Source organism: Phoenix dactylifera, chromosome 11, assembly GCF_009389715.1.
Source record: "Phoenix dactylifera cultivar Barhee BC4 chromosome 11, palm_55x_up_171113_PBpolish2nd_filt_p, whole genome shotgun sequence".
Lineage (NCBI taxonomy): Eukaryota > Viridiplantae > Streptophyta > Magnoliopsida > Arecales > Arecaceae > Phoenix > Phoenix dactylifera.
Window position 1 is genome coordinate 17,275,557 of NC_052402.1, and position 19,523 is coordinate 17,295,079.

The 19,523-nt window shown below is 39.6% G+C and overlaps 1 protein-coding gene across 1 annotated transcript; it reads right to left on the reverse strand.

The window, feature by feature from the left end:
- Positions 1–2,454: 2,454 nt before the first annotated feature.
- Positions 2,455–13,472, reverse strand: LOC103722131 (SNF1-related protein kinase regulatory subunit beta-1-like). Its single transcript, XM_008812575.3, has 4 exons — positions 13,237–13,472; positions 3,659–3,840; positions 3,339–3,501; positions 2,455–3,050 (listed from the first exon to the last, which is right to left on the reverse strand). The coding sequence occupies exons 1-4, from the start codon at positions 13,420–13,422 to the stop codon at positions 2,736–2,738; spliced, it is 846 nt and encodes a 281-aa protein (XP_008810797.1). The 5' UTR covers positions 13,423–13,472; the 3' UTR covers positions 2,455–2,735.
- Positions 13,473–19,523: the final 6,051 nt, after the last annotated feature.

Genomic DNA, 19,523 nt, shown 5'->3' on the forward strand with positions numbered 1-19,523 from the left:
TATGATACTAGGGCAAGCATCAAGCCTGGGTGGGGAAGGGCCTTAAAAAAAGCTCTTGATTTTCAAATTAATTATCGGACCTGCCCTTGATTTTCAATTCCAAAATGCCCACGAACTTTAGAATATTTACCATACTATCACGCACTTAACCAACTACAACTAGTTGTCGATAGGTAAAGCAATGCCATCCATGATGAATTGGATGGCTAGAAAAAAGCCAGCAATAAAAGGATTTAAAAGCCCTTCCGAGTACTATAATAAAAGCCAAAATATAAACTAAGCATGGAAAGGAACCAAAGAGAGTAAGACCAAGGGTGTTGCTGGAAAATGGTGCCAACACATAGATCATCCCTTGCTAAGCTAGGCCTCTACTCATCTCCTCCAAGATATGGAATATATTTTGTATATGACATCTCCAATATGTTCCTCCTACATATGAGAACAAAAAGCTTGACTAGAGGCTTCCCATATGTAGGGGTTAGATCTAAGCCTCAAGGTAGAGCTGATTATGTGCTGGGCTTGGGCACAGAAAATGCCATTTTAAATAGGCCCAGCCGGAAACCCATTTAAAAATGAAAATAGTTTAGATCAAGGTCCGACCCATAATCATCTCTATCTTAAGGTGCTTCTAGAGTTAGGTGATAATGGTCTTTCTCCACCTTAAGAAAGCACATATTGAGGTCTTTTTGAAGCGAACATTAAAAAAAAAGGGTCAAGAAGCTATGTTACTAGCAAGAAAGCCTTGTATAAATGATATAAATGCATTCATTTGGGAAGGAAAAGTAATACAACTTGAGATTACGTACTTAAATAATTAAAAAATTATATAGAATAGAAAGAAAGACGGGGAAAAGTATCAAATCTTCGATTTGGTGGAGGGGCGGGTGGCCCTCTTTAAAGAGAACCCTTGGGAGATCCCCACTTTGCTAGGATTTCTATAAAAGATCCTTGCTTTCTTCGAGTTTTATGATTTCAAGGGTATAAGAGGGTAGGTCTAGGCTAGAGGAAGGTGATGGGAAGCTACACTTAGGCTAGTTTGGCTTCATGAGAGATAGATCAACGCTTGAAGGTTACTAATAGAGTTCATGACAGCAGCATTGCTCTAAAACTTCAAGCTAAGATCCTAAAAGCTAAGGGAAGGGAGAGAGCAAGAAATGTTGAGCTTTCCAAATAGCTGATCCAGTAGAATGTTCTCAACATCAGAAGGCAAGGTAGGTCTACTGTTAAATATTGATAGGCTCGCAGGCTGTCACATGGCCTTGGCTTGTGGACGGTTAAAATTGTGTTTCAAGAAGCTCATTATGATCCAGGGATCCGTTTTAAGAGTTGATGACATAGCTTGGTGGTTTGATGAGTCCCATTGAAGAGTTACAAAACCAGGTGGTCATATTGACAAAGTGTTGGAACATTATCAATTAGCATATTTTTGACGGCTGAAAAAATATGGCTAAAGAGGTCAGATTAAGTTAAACTTTTGTGGCTTAGAGTAGGATATAGTAGTGTATGCGATCAAAATTTGAACCTATTTGAAGTTTATCTGACCAAGAATTAGATTTGGTCAACATGGCTGGTGAATAGAGCAGTTTCAGGTTCAAAATGGCATATTCAACGCTTGAACACTCAATAATTCAGCCAAAATGGATATAATTTTGACCCCAGAAGATCTAACCACAGTTAAGGAGTTTGGCCTACAAGGTGGGAGTCTAGGTTGCGTAATGTCGATCTAACATCAAGTAGGAATTTTAAAACAATTTTGGGTATTTTGGAGTAGTGACTTGGAGTGGATGAATTGGGGAAAGCTTTTTGTAAACACCCTATACTTATTTTAGCATGCAGACTGTAGGAGTTTCCAAAGGAGTGCTTGGGGTTGCCTATGGCTGTAATCCCATTTATGATTCAATTCTAAATACTATTAGGTGAGATGATAGGATCACAGAGACGAAGCACCAAAAAGGGACACCAGATGAAAAGCTTAAACAAACTCCACAGGCACAACAAATGGATGGTGAGTGAGGAAGCGATTTCAAGGTGCTTGTAGGTGAGAATTGCAAAAAGCATATTATAGCTCCAAAAAAAATTGGAAATTGTAGATAATCAAATGTCGGTAATGCAAAAGGTATGGTCTTTCACATATGGCAGAAAGAGAAAACATTGTAGCAGAGATAATTGTTCACAGGTTAACATCCAGACCATATAAAGATACAAAAGAAAATATGTCAAACCTCATGCAACAATGATATGTTCAAACCTAAGTCAATCAAATGAAACATGTCTCAAGGGCATAACAGAATAATCCTTACACATCGACCAGCCATTTATGATTGAGAACACAACTATCTGCAGCATCAAATTCTCTCATTTGAGAGATTTTGAAGAATCATCAAGCGCTCCTCTGCCCTTTGAAACTTTCAATTACCTCAAAAGCAAAGTAGACCCAAGTATTAACTAATGAGATTTAAGAACAATTACTTGTAGGTACAAAATGGAAGAGCTCACATATCATCATGTTACTTGATGCATACAATGGTCAAAATTTGAATCATGTGGCATAAGGGGCTAGTAGCTTGTTCAACCTTAAATGATGTCATCACGTGAGTACAACAGAGTAAGCAAAGGCATTTGGATGGCGATGCCATGTGAGAAATGCGAAAAAAACATGACCAAAACCAAAGAAAATTCAAGCAACATCAAAAGCATTACTACTGCATATGAATAGAGCCGCAAAAGATGCTCCGTCACCTTCTCACTGGCTTGTATAGGACAACAGTCACATACTTGGATTGAAATCTGTGAGTTAAGCCAAGGGACACCAATGACTGAGAAGCACATTCTTTCTCTATGAAAAGGTGGTTGAGAACTACATGTTGGGGTCTCAGATAAGCTTCCTCGGAGTGTTGCATCCCAAGAACAGTGAGGTGCAACTGAGGTGGAACAGCTGGTGGCTCCTTTGCAAAGTCCTCATCTGAAGGTGATGACCAACTGTAGCTAGAGTCTGGTGATGATGGGGAATCAAATTCGGCAACACTTTCTGGATTTTCTGGAACATAATCCTGCATTACAAAAAAGAAGACAACCCAAGCAGCTATTTACTTTCCAAAAGAAGAATAAATTCAAGTAGTGTGACTCTTTGGCTTGCAAGAAGTGATGTTCACTTTCACACCAAAATAAATTTCTAGCCACGGTAACTACTACTGTTTCAACTATGCCGTGGAAGGGACTGGATAATATTGCTGCATGAAGAATTCAACTCACACCTTATCTATTGTAAACATGTTTCTAATGATGCTGTTTCATATTGAAGCACCATTATTTGCAGAATCATGGTTATGCAGACTCACATGGACATCAAGGAGATTGGTGATCTGGCCCATTTCATCAGTTATGCAAGGAAGATCAGGAATGTATCTCCTTTCTCCATCTACAATGAATTTGTACTGGTAGACTCCAGATGGGAGGACCAACAAAATGGAATGGACCTTTCCTGACCTCTGCAGAGCCTTCCTGAAAAGCCACACACATTCTTGTCATGGTTATTCGATATTCTTTTGCAGCATGTTAAACCAAAGTGAAAAGGAAACCTGGAAATAATTATGCAAACATGAAATTTCTTAAAGTGGATTATGATGCAAATGTGAAGTTCTTGCAGTTCCTACTGTACCTTGTGGTCCAATTGTCCCATGATCCTTCTACTAAGACATCATTTCCTCCCAGGTTCCATGATATCATTGTTGGAATTCCCATTTCAAGGGGACCATCCCAAGGTTCTTGTGCTTCATTCACCCATAGTTGATTAAAAACTGGAGGGGAATCAGTAGCTCTTAGCAAGGGAGGCACAGGAATCTAAAACATCAAGTTACCTGTCAATTTCATTTGGAACAATACATGCATGATAGCCATATTGTATAATTAGGAAGCTAGTAACTTATTTCATAGAAAGAATCAGTTTCCATTACAATCTAAAAGGTCATAGCACATTAACAGTATGGTATCAGAACTTACTAGAATACTAGCTGAAGGTCACTCATCAAATTTGAAAGAACATACTCCTGAGAAAGCTAAGCACATGAAGAAAGCTTCATACTGCTGTTTAACCTCCTTGGAATTTTCAAGCAGTAAAAGTCATCTTTAGGAGAAACCCCAAGGGACATTATCACCTTGTCACTCATTAATGAATAAAAGATATGGAAATATATTAAAAGAGTTTATACTTTGATATAATGTGATGAAAGTTTAAAAATTTGATAGAAGGTTTTTATTCACTGAATACAACCAACAGCAAGATTATATAAATATAGGGGCCCTGATAAGCTCTTTAGTGCTATAAAATTTGAAGCTGGATTAAAATATTAATTATTCATAATCAATATTGCTGTGGTGGATGTCTCTGTGGGGGTTGGCCATAAACCGAAATAAGTAATGGAGCAGTCACCTATTTTTTAATCTAGAAGGAAAAGAAAACATAAACAAGAAGAAACAAAAACGCATGGAACAAAACTAGAGAAAGAGTAAGATCAAGGGTGTTGCTGGAAAAAGGGGCTACCCATAGATCAGCCCTAGCTAGGCTTGGCCTCTACTCATCTCCTCTAAGATCTGGAACAAATTATGGATGCACTTGATAGGTGATGACATCTATAATCTGTTCCTCCAATAAATGAGAGCAAAGCCAAGTGAAGCTTGACTAGAATCTTTCATAATATAGGGATTCGATCTAATATGCCTCAAGGTGCTTCTAGAGTCAGGTGATCATGGTTTGTCTTCACCTTATGAAAGCACATATTGAGGTCATTTTGAAACGAACAAAAAAAAAAGGTAAAGAAGCCATGCTACCAGCAAGAAAAATTCATACAAATGATGTAAATGCATTTCATTTGGGAAGGAGCAGTAAAACAACTTGAGATTACAGTTAATTTTCTTTAAAAACAAACTATATAGAATCAGAAGAAAGAGGGGAATAGAGTATCTAATCTTCGATCTGGTGAAGGGGTGGCTCTCTTTAAAGAGGACCCTTGGGAGGTCCCCTCCTTGCTAGGATTTCTATAAAAGGTCCTTTCTTCCTTCCTGTTCAAGTTTGGTGATTTCAAGGGTATAAGAGTTTAGGTCTAGTAGGCTTGAGGAAGGTGATGGGAAGCTAAACTGAGGCCAGTTTGGCTTCAAGGGAGATTGATCAAAGCTTGAAGGCTACTAATAGAGTTCATGACAGCAGCATTGCTCTAAAATTTCCCAATTGACTTAAATGTTGCTAAGAAATTGGTTCAACAAGATAGATACTGTTATGTTTAGCATTTACTAATGATGCGGAAAATGAAAAAAAAACAAAAAAAAATAAAAGAGATTGCCAAGACCAGGAAGGACAGTAAATAAGTTATGGAACTCTTATCTTCTACGGTACTTTAGGAACTGTAACAGGCAATGATATAAGTGTTGGACAACTTACCTATACATAAAATGAAAAAGTTACTAGAACTACCGAAAACCAACTAACTTCCTTTTACATAAAATAGCATCAATCCAGGAATTATTAGTTTCAGTCTTTATAATATCTTGCAAAAGCACATAAAGACATAATTCAATGAACTATATTCAAATGCTATGGGTATAAAGGTAATTGCATGGGATTGGATAAATTTAGATGGATCGGAAGAAAAGATTGATAATTTTAAAGAAATATTGGCAGTTAAGCGGTTATAATCATATATCCTAGAAAAAGCTAGGAACACGAGAATCGAGCTACATAAACAAGTCTTGAAATACAAAGTTGTCATATTGATAATTGTTATGGCATAAAACCGACCTCTCTATCATGCATGGACACATGGCAAGCAATTTTTAAAAGATTTAAATTCTGGGTGGTTACAGCTCTATAATTAAGAAGGTCCAAAAATGAAAGGATGGTTATGGTTCATAAGAAAGGAGGTTATGGCTCAAAAGGAAGGAGTAATGGATCATCCCTTGATTTACGTATATCCAATTGTAATGAATCCTTACTCCCATGCCTCAATAAACAAGGCCAAGGGACCCAAAAGGGAGAGGCACTGAAGCTCAAAGCTCTAATGGTGAGAGGCTCTCAAACCCTCATCCATCATTCTACTCTATTGTTTTGGCAGGCCAGTTGGCATGGTAGACTAAGGTGAAGGCCGAGGCCAAGGTGGAGGTTGGGGCCGAGGAGAGAAGGCCGAGCCTTAGGCATCGGAAGGCCCGACTATTCTACACTAATCTTTTCTCATATATTTTCTATTTTCAACTATTGTTTTAAAGCCCTTCCCGACTTAGGCATCGGAGGGCCCGACTAAAGCCAATCTGGCAAGTCTTTCTCTTCTTTTTGTGTGCACATCAGCATCCCTCCATGGATTGACTAGCACCCTCCAGACAACCATAGTCGGGCAGGATTTGGCATCAACATCAACAGAATGGTGAAATCTATAGGAAATGAGGAAGTATCCAATCTTCTCCCTCCACAGGATCTAAGCATCTTCGGCAACCATCTCACCATCGATGCGTCCGCGAGCACCTCAAATCAATATATTTAAATTGATTATTTATGATCTGGCCACCATTAAATGATTTCAAATGTACAAAGTCTAGCTTTCACATCTTACAATCCCTCAAAAATTCAATACCTGAATCCATCCACGCACAAAGGCAGGTCCGATCGTGCAAAAAAATCCTAGCTCAAGCTAGGTATTGGATCGAAAATGGTGATATAATACCAACCAAGAGGAGGAAAGTCCTAGAAAAAACTAAACTCAGATAGGAGGAAGCACATCCGATCGGGTAATAGCTATCCAAAATCCCAACCAATTGAAGATCTAGCGAGCTAAACTCCTATAACCCAACTTCTTTAGGATGGGAATGAAGGCCCCAAGATAAAAAACCGACATCAACCAGAACGACAACATTATGACTGTTAAGAACCAAAACTATGGTTAAGCCAACTTTGCGGCCCTTAGGGGTTTGGGGATTGAGGAGATCCATCTCCCACAACCATCAACCAAAGCAGTAGCTTGTCTACCTAAGGCCAAAAAACAAGGTCGGGCCAACTTTGACACTCTCAAAGGTTTGGGGTCCAAGGAGATCTATCTCCATCGTAGCCATCGACCATAGTGGCATTCTAGTTGGACTAACTTTGCCGCCCATGAGGGTTTGAGGTCTGAAGAGATCCATCTCTCGTAGCCATTAACCGTAGTGGCAGCCTAGCAATGCTAGGAGCGAACGGCAAAGGTTCGAGCCGACCACAAATACATCAAACCTCTTAGAGCATACTTCTAAAAGCACCTCAGCCTCACTAAGCCAAACTCAAATATAGACATTATAGTACAAGGCAGAAACAAAATTGCTTTCAATAACACTCAAAATGTTTGATCATGAAACAGGTCAACGAGTAATCTAACTACTTCCTTCGCTCGAGCCAAAGAAAACGGCTCGAGCTCGCAAGTGGAGAGCATATGATAAGGCATAAAATCGACCTCCCTATCATGGATGGACACGTGGCAAGTAAGGCTTTAATAAGTCAGCAATACCACATAAAACAATGAAAATGCAAAATGGAAAAAAGGTTGTTAGTTTCAAAAATGTTGAACAAATCACAAGGAGAAGGTTGTAGGACCACTTAGGGTTGGCCTGCGTTGCATGAGAGGACCCTAGAGTTAGGATATTTTGTGGGGTAGAACAGTTTTCATGCATGCTGTTCAAAGTCCTGAGAACAGGACAGAAAATAACAGAACTGAATTTATCAACAAATGGTAGTGCAAAAAAAAAAAAATTGTCTAGGGTTTTGGAGTGAGGAGCTAATAGGAAAAGGGAACACAAGGTATGTTGGGCTCAATTGAAAGGTCAGCTGCAGATTTTAAAACAGATTAAATTAACTATTGAGCACAGAAATTTGTAAAATGCAGCAAAATACTAAGAAAGGAATCAATATAGATCTTAGAATAAGCAAATTAATGTTTTAATCAAAAAAAAATTAATATAGAGATCAAGGTTTGTCATACCGGTACCGGACCCCGTATTGGTGCCGCACTAGCCTAGGAAAAGTTTTGAGAATGTGATGAGAAGTGGTGCTTTAATTTGTGTCCAATAGCCTAGGAAAACATGTGACAGACCTAAGCTAACATTAATGAAAGTTGAGAGGGCGAATTTGGAAGAACCTGTACTTAATAGGTATGATAGCAAAAAAGGATCACAATAGCCATCCCAAATAGCCAGAACAAGACATGATGGTTAAAATTATTTCCATGCAATTAATGCAGCTGTTAAGTCTAATAATTTACAACCAAAATCTTATAATATAAATCAAAACGGCCCTAGACAATCGACATTTAATCCCTGGATTGGGATTAATTAGGATCATAAGGTCTAGATCAGCATCGGTAAAACCATCTCGAACCGTCCGATTCGGAGCTACCAAGCTGTACCGACAATGGACCAGGATGGTTCTGGCCTTTAAATCAAGAAACCGGCAAAGAAGGAGAAGAGAGAGAAGAAAAGAGAGGAAAAGAGAGAGAGGGGGGAGGGAGAGGAAGAGGAAGGGTGGCGGATGGCCGAGGAGGGGCGTAGGGAGATGGAGGAGGGGCTCCCCCTCCAGTTCTCCCGTTTCGTTCGAAATAGGAGTCCCAAAGGGGGAATTTATTTTGAAGAGTTTAAGTGAAGTAGGCAATGGATGGCTGATGGAGGGCCGAGGAGGGGCGTAGAGAGATGGAGGAGGGGCTCCCTCTCTGATTTTTTTGTTTTGTTCGAAATAAGAGTGTCAAAGGGGGGGGGGGGGCTTTTTTATTTTGAAGAGTTCACAAATTAACTTGGTAAATCGATGAGCTCGATTTGATTAGTCCTTAGTTTCAAACTCTTATTTTGATCAATAATTAGTTTTATCTTTTTTTCACCTTCAGACGAATGAAACATAGATATTCCCCTGCCTACTACTACTAACTCACCACCCCCCAAGTTAAGCTGGTACTTATTGTTGCACCAGGAGCTGTTACCCTAGATAATGGGTGGCTCTAAGATTTCTTATAGGCATAGGCATCTCAGGTAATTTAGTCATATGGTTCTTTATTATCTGTTTTAGGTATAGGTTCCAAATCATGATCGATTCCTTTTTCAAACCCTGATAAGTGACATCGGCAAGGAGGTTGCCAACTTTCCTTATACTCTTCAAAATAAAGAAAGGGCCCCTCTCGAGGACCCCGATTTTGAACGAAATAGAAAAACCGAAGGGTAGGGCCCCACCACACCTCTGCGCCCCTCCCCAGCCCTCTGCCGACTATCCGCCACCCTCCCCCTCTCTCCCTCCCTTCCTCCCTCTCCCTCTCCCTCTCCCCCAATCTCTCTTCCTCTCTCCCATTCTCCCTCTCCTCCACCCTCTCTGTCATGTCAGGCTGCACTCCACTGGCTTTCTTCCTCTCTCTCCCTCCCTTCCTCTCCCTCTCCCTCCCTCCCCCCCTCTCTCTCTTTTCCTCTCTCCCATTCTTCCTCTCCGCTGCCCTCTCTATTGTGTCAGTATGAGCCCGGCACAGAACGGCATAGGGGGTACCATACCATACCGTTGGGCAACCGTACAGGCTTTAGTACCAGCACAACAATCCTTAGTCTAGATTATGTTGTGGCTTATAGGAGATCATAAAATCAACCTTGCTTATGTTGTTTACATATTAAATCATGTGGAAGTTCATTTTCTATAATCAATGACTACATAACTTTTAAATTATCCACTTATGGTTAATAAGCCTCGAAAATGTAAAATTAGCAAGCCCATTACCTCGAGTTCATGGAGTTAAAAGGAGGGGAAAAGCTTCTATATTTTTTTACAACCATATACCAAAATCTTATTCTTTTCCTAAAATATTCCTATTTAAAAGACAATTGAATTTAAAATAGTTGAGTTGAGTATATTAAAACGAGGGATTTGGGGTCATTGGATCTATCAAAATTGTCCTTCAGATGAACAATAGTTAATATGTTTATTAGAATTTAATATTAAAAATATTATGTCAATGGTTAAAGTTGGAATATACAGTTTCCTAATACCAATCACATTGAAATTTATTATAATTGAAGTTCTCCCCTTCACAATATAGGATAAGGTTGGACCTCTCTCTCAAGAATGTTCTCATGTCTCTTTAAAATATGTAGTTCACTTATAGGACAACAAACCCACTAAAAATAAACTTAAATACCTCTCTAATCATACTCATTTACATAACTACCTCATCTTTATCTCCTTGTGCTCAGTCCACATTCCTATCTTAAATTCCCCCTCCTATTCCTCTCTCTCTCTCTCTCTCTCATGCACCAAAAACAACACTTTTCCCATCTCTCTCTAACCCACTAGTAGTCCCCGTTTCTATCTAACTCATCTAGCTCGCTTTTCCCACCTCCATCTTATCCCTAATCCCTAACCTATCATCCACCCTTATCTAGCCCTCCTCTCCCAACTCAATACTTATACTAGAACTTTTGTTAGATTAAAATGTGAGAGGGAAATACATAATATTAACTATTACCTTTTCTTTGTTTACTTTGTTATAATTTTCTAATATGTAATGTTAATCTATAAACATGGTTAAAAAAAGAAATACCTTGTATCTTGTTTTATTCTTTTCCCACATTTTCTCCCCTCTTTCACAATTAAATAAATTTTTTTAATGTGCATTGGACATTTCCATACATTATAGTGTGTATGTGCGTTTGCATTGTACAAGTACATGTAAGGCATATAGAAGAAGATGAGAATGCATCTAAAAAGTCAAGAATGTCTTGGATTGGAAGATGTACAGATGCAAGATATGTGAAATCTCAGGTGATCCTACCGAGAACTCGAATTAACTTGGAAGAATAGAGAGGTTGCCATAGACTCTCCTAGTAGAGATATAGGACTCAGCTTATCTGATTTTTCTGACGAAATAGGAAAGCACGAATATGACTGCTTTGTACCATATTTGAGAGTTTCTCATCGAATTAGAAAGCATAGAAGGAGAAAGAAAGCCTCACCTGGGGCGAAAGGAATCAGGGATTAAGGAATGATGATATGGTTACATGATTGATTTTCTCGGATCTTTCTCGCTTTGTGGGATCTTCTACAAACCTAATGTGTGTATTCATATATACATATGTAGGCATATACATACATATATCTATATCTATATATTTGTTTCTTTGAACATGACATATATGTACTTTTGATGATAAAAATAGACGTCCTATCTCTATGGCTTTTTATTCTCCATTCCTCTAAATATATTTGACTCATATTCTCAGTTTTGCATTTCTTTTATAATTTTTAAATTTTTTAAAGAAATTTTAAAAAAATCTTATGATCCAAGATTCAAACCACAATCCAATCTAATATGGTTCCCTCTTGATTTATGATTTGACCACAATCTTGGTAGCATTGATTAATGCCCTAGACTTAATATCAAGCCCTTCCATTGAATGTTCCTACCCACATCATTAAAATCAAGCATTCATCAGGCATCATGTAGACCTATAACTAATGGGTGTGAAAAGGACCCCACAACCCAAACTAACAACTCACACAGCATGAAAGCTTACCTAATAAGCATTGCTGCATGTCAAAAATTTCAAGCCTGTGCATATAGTTTGGAAGGGTATCGGGTCATAGGTATTTTGATGCCTGTGCATATGTTACTCATTTTACATATTTTGTTATTCTTACTTCTCTTGTAAGACGCATGCTAAAGGGAGCATACCATCACGATCTCTCCATATTGTTTATGATTTTCTTCTTCAAAAAAATTAGTTATAAGCTGTTAACATTATTCCGACAGACTTTATCAGTAAAAGGTAACATGTGAGTTGGAGAATTGAAATTTAAAAGATGAAGGACAATAAAAAATAAATTGATCATATGCAAAAAATTAGGAAGACCATGGAATTCGATTTAGAGAAAAAAGGTTCAACAAATCAGTTCTTCTACCCATCACACTAAATGACATGATAGAAATAACAAGATACAAGTCAAAGACCAATCTCTAGCATATTTTATCAAGATATTACTTGCAACTTAACTATCTCTCTAGCTAGTTTATTTTAGTAAACACTGCCCACTTAGTGTTGATATGTAAATGGACAAGCCATATACTTGATAAGACACATAATGGTTTGAAGATTGCTGGTGTTTACCATGTCAGTTCAAAAGCATTGGTTAAACAATTAAATTGGTTTATTTTAATAATACACTGAAACAAAATATCTAGATGCAGAAGATAAAGAGTATATACAGATGGTTATAAACAAGAATTTGATATTATTGTCCTCATGCGACATCCATGTCATCTAAGATGGAAACCATACGTAGCATGCAATCAAAAGACACTATAAACTGCACAATCAGCAAAACATCTAGCACGAAAAGGGAAAGCCTATGTTAAATCAGTTCATGTAGGTTTCAATATGTCCAATCTTTTGCTTCCCATGATCATGATATCTGGCACACCAAAACTCATGAATTCATCAGCTTAATGCAATGAATCACGCACTCATCTAGAACCTTAACCACTTTCATTTCTTCACTCTACTTTTATGTGGCAATAGGTTACCTGTCGAAACAACCTGCGTTAAAGGCCTACAAGTGGTTACTCAAGAATACAACCAGATAATTATTTTATTAGGTTGTTATATAACAGACAGAATCACTTCAAAAGCAACATTAAGTACAAGAAAATTTAAAATTAATTTACCAGCAAAAGGAGAGATGCCAACATGCCTAGTTATGCCCCTCATCGAGTTATCAAAGACCAATAGTCTCCCAACAATTTTTTCATATTTGCATAATTCATATGAACTGCAAAGCCTACCCAGTGTTACAATATTTGCCTATTGATCCCAATGAAAACCCTCAATTTCACCTGACTAGCTAGTTACTCCTCTAAATAAAAAGGTGATACAAAACAAGAAAACCAACAATTTGACTAAGCTCGTTTCTCCATCCACATCACCCATCCGCATCCTTCACAAAACAACCACTCCCTAACAAAATAAACCAGAGCATACCAGCCATTGCGCATTTAAAAAGCAAGGAGAAAAGGGAAAAGGAAAAGAAAAACGAAACTGATTCCAACTAAATCCAAAAATTGAACCAACTATGAATCGATTTGCTAAATCTTTTGCCAGCACTCTAAATTGAAAAACTTATTAAAGAAGGAAATAGATGACACCAAAAGATTGGTTTCCTCTATGAATCAAGAAAACAAATCAGACCAATCGACGAGGTGAAATCATCACCTGGGGAGAGAACATGAGAGGGGATCGGGACCGCCCGGGGCCCTCCAGCGTCGTGCTCCCCATGGAGTCCGCCGAGTTGGCTCGCCGGACGTGATTGGAGTAAGGCGGGAGGCCCCCATCGCCGTCCGATCTCACGGAGGGGTCATCACCGTTCTCCAGTTCCTCCTTCCCGGCGACGTTCCCCATCTTCGATTTCGGAGATGAGATCTGAACCGAAGCGAAAGGGTGTTTATTTACGGCGAAAGAGAATTACCCTCGATCCCATATGTAAAAATCTAACCCCATTATATTAGCCGATATAAATGGATAAATTTACTAATTTTCATGGTACGTATCGCTATGAATCTTAGGGGTGGTAAAATATGATCCGATCCGTCAATTCAATCCGTGTTCGACCCATCATAAATATGTTCATGTTTGGCCTAAACAGATACGGGTTGTAAATAGGTTGACCCGTTTAATCTATTTATTAATTGGGTCGGATACAGGTTTTAGTTGTTTGATCCGTTTATCCCGTTTAATCTGTTTATAATTTGATGCAAACGGTGTTTTTTTTTTCCCGTGGTCACTGTCTGCAACTCCCCATCCTCTTCAGTTTTCCCATTTTCCCCTTCCTCTTTTATCTCTACAGCTCTACCCAAAGCTCCATGGCACCCTCCTCCTCCTCCATAGTCAGCGATCAAGGACCCATGGAAGGCTTCAAAGCCCCCCTCCACATTGGCTCCATAGGACCCTCCTCCTCTTCCTTAGTTAGCGATCAAGGGCCCTGGAAGTCTTGGAAGCTCCCCTCACCATCCTTGGCCCCGACGACCCCCGCGACGCCCCTGGACGCCGCTGACCTGAAATCGAGCGGCGGGGAGGATGCTGAAGACGAAGGGTACCGAGAGTTTGAGTCGTTTGACGATCTCCGCAGGGGGGGATCCGAGAGCATGAGGGCAGCGGCGAGGGCTAGGGTTAGGGTTTCGGGCCCTCCCTTCTCTCCGTTCTTCTTCTTTGGCCCTCAAGATCCCGAGCCAGAGATCATCGTTGTCGAGCCAGAGATCGTCGTCGTCGATCTGCAGCTCCTCAAGGTACGCTTTCTCTACCTCCGCTGTCGTCGTCGTCGTCGAGCCAGAGATCGTTGTCTTCTTCCAACTGAGAGAGTAGGGCCAGCGGATTTGCGGGTTTGCGAAAGGATGGGAGGAAGAGAGTAGGGCCGGCGGATTAAACGGGTGGAGAAGGAGAAGGGGTTCATTGGGGAGTCTGGGGATTGGGGAGTGGGGAACGAGAATTGAGATTTTTTTTAATTAAACAAGTTAAATGGATCAGGTCGGATTATCCGTTTAATAAATAGGTCATGTTCAGGTTGTAATTTCCGGACCTGTTTGATAAATAGGTCGGGTTTAGGTTTATAATTTTTTGACCCGATCTGCATCCGATCCAATCCGTTTATGTTTGACCCGACCCGATTGCCACCCCTAGGTATGATGGAGATAAAAGGATTATTCTCCTAATTTACCTATAATGAAACTTTATAATCATATAGTTTAATTAAATTTACCATTTTAGTTATTCCATGTCTTTCTTAATTTTTTTTTTGAATTTTCTAAAATCCCCTTGTTTCAATTACCAACCTATCTTACTGTTGCAATTTTTTTCCATTCATGTCTTCGTTAGCCATTAAGATTCATTTTAGCACATCATAAATGACAAATTTAAAGTTGTTAATATTAAAAAATATGCTGAGGTTTGCATAATCTTTAAAGTATAAAACTCGTAGTACCAATATCAATATAAAACTCGTTTCACTTGAACTTCCTTTGAAAAATTGCAAAAAAATATAAAACTCACGATGGACACGGCCCAAAATGATTGAATCGGGCCTAAATTTGACCCCCAATGGGCACAGCCCAATTGGGCCCAAAATGACTAATTAAGCCTAAATTTGGCCCATAATGGGCACGACCCAACAGGCCCAGTATGACTGAACTAGGTCCAAATTTGGTCCACAATGAGCACGGCCTAATAGGGCCCAAAATGAATGATCCCGGCCCAACACGACTCAAAATGGATAAATATGACCCAAGTAGATGAAACAGCCCAACATGACCCAACTGGATAAACTCGGCCCAAGTAGATGAAATGGCCCAACACGGCCCAAATGGATGAACTCGACCCAAGTAGATGAAATGGCCCAATTGGATAAATAGAGGGGATCTTCATCATTTTTTTCCTACTTGGCCCAAAATGGGGTGGACACGGGCCAAGACAGTTCCTTCAGCCCATTGAGAAAACAAGAAGGAAGAGGGAAGAGAAGGAAGAGAGGGGCGTGATGTCGAAAGGTCCGGCGGTGTTCGGGCCTAGGAGGCCAAAGGCAAAGAACCTCAGCCTTGGTTGCTCAATCGGTGGCGACTAGTGGCGGCGATGCTCGAAATAGGGAGGATTCGAAAGAACAGAGCAATCGTGGAGAACTTCGGATGGAGCTTGTCCGGGGTGGCACGTCGGCCACCTGAGAAGGAGGACGAGGGAGGAGAGAGCTCGGAGATGGTGGCTCGGTGGCAGAGGAAGGGGGATTTATAGAAATTTTTTTTTGAACGGCTCACTGCTGTGATTCTCACGACAGTTGAGCATGATCAGCAGCCGCTCAAGGGGTCGTGGGGCGGCTGCAAAACGGCCACGGTGATGACCCAAAGATTGATTCATAGATTGATTTTGATGATCACAAAACCTTGAAGTATAGATACTAATGTTTATGTTGCAAGGAGAAAGATATTTATTTTGCAAGGAACATAGCAAGTTGGGAGAACACAAGAAGGCCTCCAAAGCTCTCAAGTTGGAAGAAAGCTACAATTTATTGGCCCAAGCTTAAAGTTCAAAGGATTCAAATTGGAGGAGTAAAATCAAAGGAAAAATTCGAAAGAATAGTCTTCGAGTCGACTCCTGAGGAATTCGAGTCGACTCCAATGTTTACCGAGTCGACTCCGGGGAAGTATGAGTCGACTCCTAGGAGTCACAGGCAGAAAAGTCAGAGAGCAGTTTTTGGGTTTGAAATTCGAGTCGACTCCAGTGGAACGCGAGTCGACTCCGATGGTTGGCAGGTCGACTCCAAAGAAAGCAAGAGTCGACTCTCAGCGGTACATAAAGAAAAAGTCAGAGAGCATTTCATGGACTCTGAGATTCGAGTCGACTCCCGCAATACACGAGTCGACTCCGAGACTGCGCGACCATCAACAGACAGAAGATCAAGTTACTGCCTCTGAGATTCGAGTCGACTCCCAGACAGCTCGAGTCGACTCCACGATAGCTTCACGTCAAAAGGCAGAAGACCAACTTTCAGAAACTGAGAGCCGAGTCGACTCCGAGGAAGTTCGAGTCGACTCCAAGACTGGATGAGCCAAAAGACAGAGGATCGGGAGTTCGGGCTCTGAGATTCGAGTCGACTCCCAGGACAGTCGAGTCGACTCGAGTGGATCATATTCAAAATTGGATCCACGGACTTCAGTGGATGAGCCGACTCCGAAATTGCCAAGTCAGCCCCAGAAGTTGGCGAGTCGACTCCAGGATAAGACGAGTCGACTCCCAGTCAAAGCATGCACTTTAATTCAAATTTGGAACAGTGGCCGAGTCGTCTCCAGTAAAGTACGAGCCGACTCTTGCAACAGGCGAGTCGACTCCTGATCGCGCGAGTCGACTCCGATCCCAACGGTAATATTGTCAGGAAGTGCAGACTGTGTCCAACGGCTCTATTTTTGTCTCTAACGGCTATATTCTTGTTTCCACGCCATCTAAAGCTATAAAAACAAGAAGAGAGCCAGGGGAGAAATCATGGAAGTGGGAGAGATCATCTAGGAAAGAGATCTCAAAGAGATTACAAAAAAAATCTCCCATAAGCACAAAAGGGCCATCCAAAACGAAATAGAGAGAAGAAGAGCATCCAAGTGAATCTGAAAGCTTCCTCTCCATCCGTGTGCTGCCTCGGGGATCCTCTACTTCATGCCAAATCAGAGGAGGATCAAGTAAAGAAGAAGCCGAGCTCCTCCATCTTCAAAACTCGTTTGAGGGCTTCTCTTTACTCTATTTGTTTATATTGTCATATCTGCTTGTTTAAGAAGCTTTGATTTGTTTTTATTCTTTGTTTTAATATCTTGTAACTTGATTCAATCAAGGGATTGAATCAAGGGGTTAAAGGTTTGTTGGTGAGCCAAAGGGAAAACCAACGGTGTAAGGTTTGTTGGTGAGCCAAAGAAAAACCAACGGTGTTAAGGTTTGTTGGTGAGCTAAAGAAAAACCAACGGTGTTAAGGTTTGTTGGTGAGCCAAAGGAAAAACCAACGGTGATAGGTTTGTTGGTGAGCCGAGGGTAAAACCAACGTGTAAGGGTTTGATTGTGATCCCGGGAAAACAATCGGGGAGGTTCTAGTCGGTGAGCCTGGAAAAACCGACCGAGTTCGTTGTGCGCTCGTAAAACAAGTTGGGTTGTGAGCTTGTAAAACAACCGACTGTAATCTGTAGGATTATAGTGAAATTCCCAAGAAGTCTTGGGGAGTGGATGTAGGTGCTCGGGTGCACCGAACCACTATATGTTTGCTGTGTTTGTAATGCTTTTTGTCATTATCTAACTCACACACTTACTCACTTAGATAAATTGCTTGCTTAACTATTATCCGCGAATTCTTTAGTTGCAAGCATACTCAATCAAGTCACATTCTATACATCAAACTGTCGCTAAGTTTAACTTTCACTGCGCATATATACAACTTAGCATAATTAATCAAAAAGTGCTAGAAGTAGCTTAAAAGTTTTAAAAGACCCAATTCACCCCCCCTCTTGGGTTGTATCTACTGGGCAACAAGTGGTATCAGAGAAGGTGCTCTAAGTTTAATCATTGATCTCACGATCAAGAGCCAAAGATCATGACAACTCAAATAGATAGTTTTCTAGGAGAAGGACAATCAATTAATACACCTCCACTATTTAATGGCATAAACTATACACATTGGAAAATACGCATGCGCATCTTTATTCAATCACAAAACTATTACTTATGGAAAATCATAATAAATGATCTTCACATACTCTCTCAAACTTTTAATGAAAAGGACTTAGCACAATTGAATGCTGATGCTATGAACATATTATATTGTGCTATTCAAGAAACAAAGTTTAATGAAATTTCTGCATGCTTATCTGCTAAGGAGATCTGGGATACTTTAGAAAATATTTATGATAAATCTCAGATTAGCTCTCATGTGCTTCAATTACATTCTAACAATGAGACTGCAGAAAAAGGTGTTGAATCTCCCACCTCAGTCGAGTCGACTCGAAGTATTTCAGAGTCGACCCTCAAGATAACCGAGTCGACTCCAATAAGGTCCGAGTCGACTCCGAGGCACATCAGCTTCCTAAAGACAAAGAAAAAGAGGAAGCAAGAAGAAAGAAAGAAAGAGATAAAAAGGAAGAAAGCCTTGACCAAGAAAGAGTCAAGCCAGAAAATAAAAGTTAGGAGCAACAATGATGATATTAGCTCCAAGAAACTACAAGAGGTAACGGACTTGTGCTTTATGGCACAGGAAGACAAGGTAAAATCTGAATCTACTTTTACCTCAAATGATTTTCAAGACGAATTCTCTTATGATGAATTATTAAATGCTTTTCACGATTTGTATAGTGAATGTAGAAAATTAGCTGTAAAGAATAAAAATCTTAAGAAACTAAATCTGAAAATTTCAAAAGAAAGAAATTCTAATGATGAAATACAAGAGAAACTAAATTCTGAAAATGAAAGCTTAAGCTCATTTTCAGAAGAATTAATTCAGAAAAATCATAGCTTAATTAGAGAAAATCAAAACTTAAGTAAAGAAATTAATCAATTAAAATCCTTTATTAACAAATTCACCGTAAGCTCAGAACGATTGAAAATGATGTTTGAAAGCCAATATGTTGCTTATGATAAATCAAAACTTGGCTTGACTCCTTTACTTAACAATAAACCTCTAGAGAAAAAGGTTATCAATTCACCATGCAAACCATTAAATAAGATAACTTATCTCAAACATGAAAAGAATGGGCATAACAACTTTTTCCATCATTTTAACACAATTAAATCAAATGGTAAAATTATTACTATTAAACAGATTTGGGTTCCAAAAGGAACAATTATAGCTAACCTACAAGGATCCAAAAGAGCTTGGGTTCCTAAGTTGAAAATATGATTATTCTTTCAGCAAGCATGTCTAGCTATCCAAGGTTCTAATGAAAGATGTTATCTAAACAATGGGTGCTCTAGACATGTGTTAAAGAATTAAATTT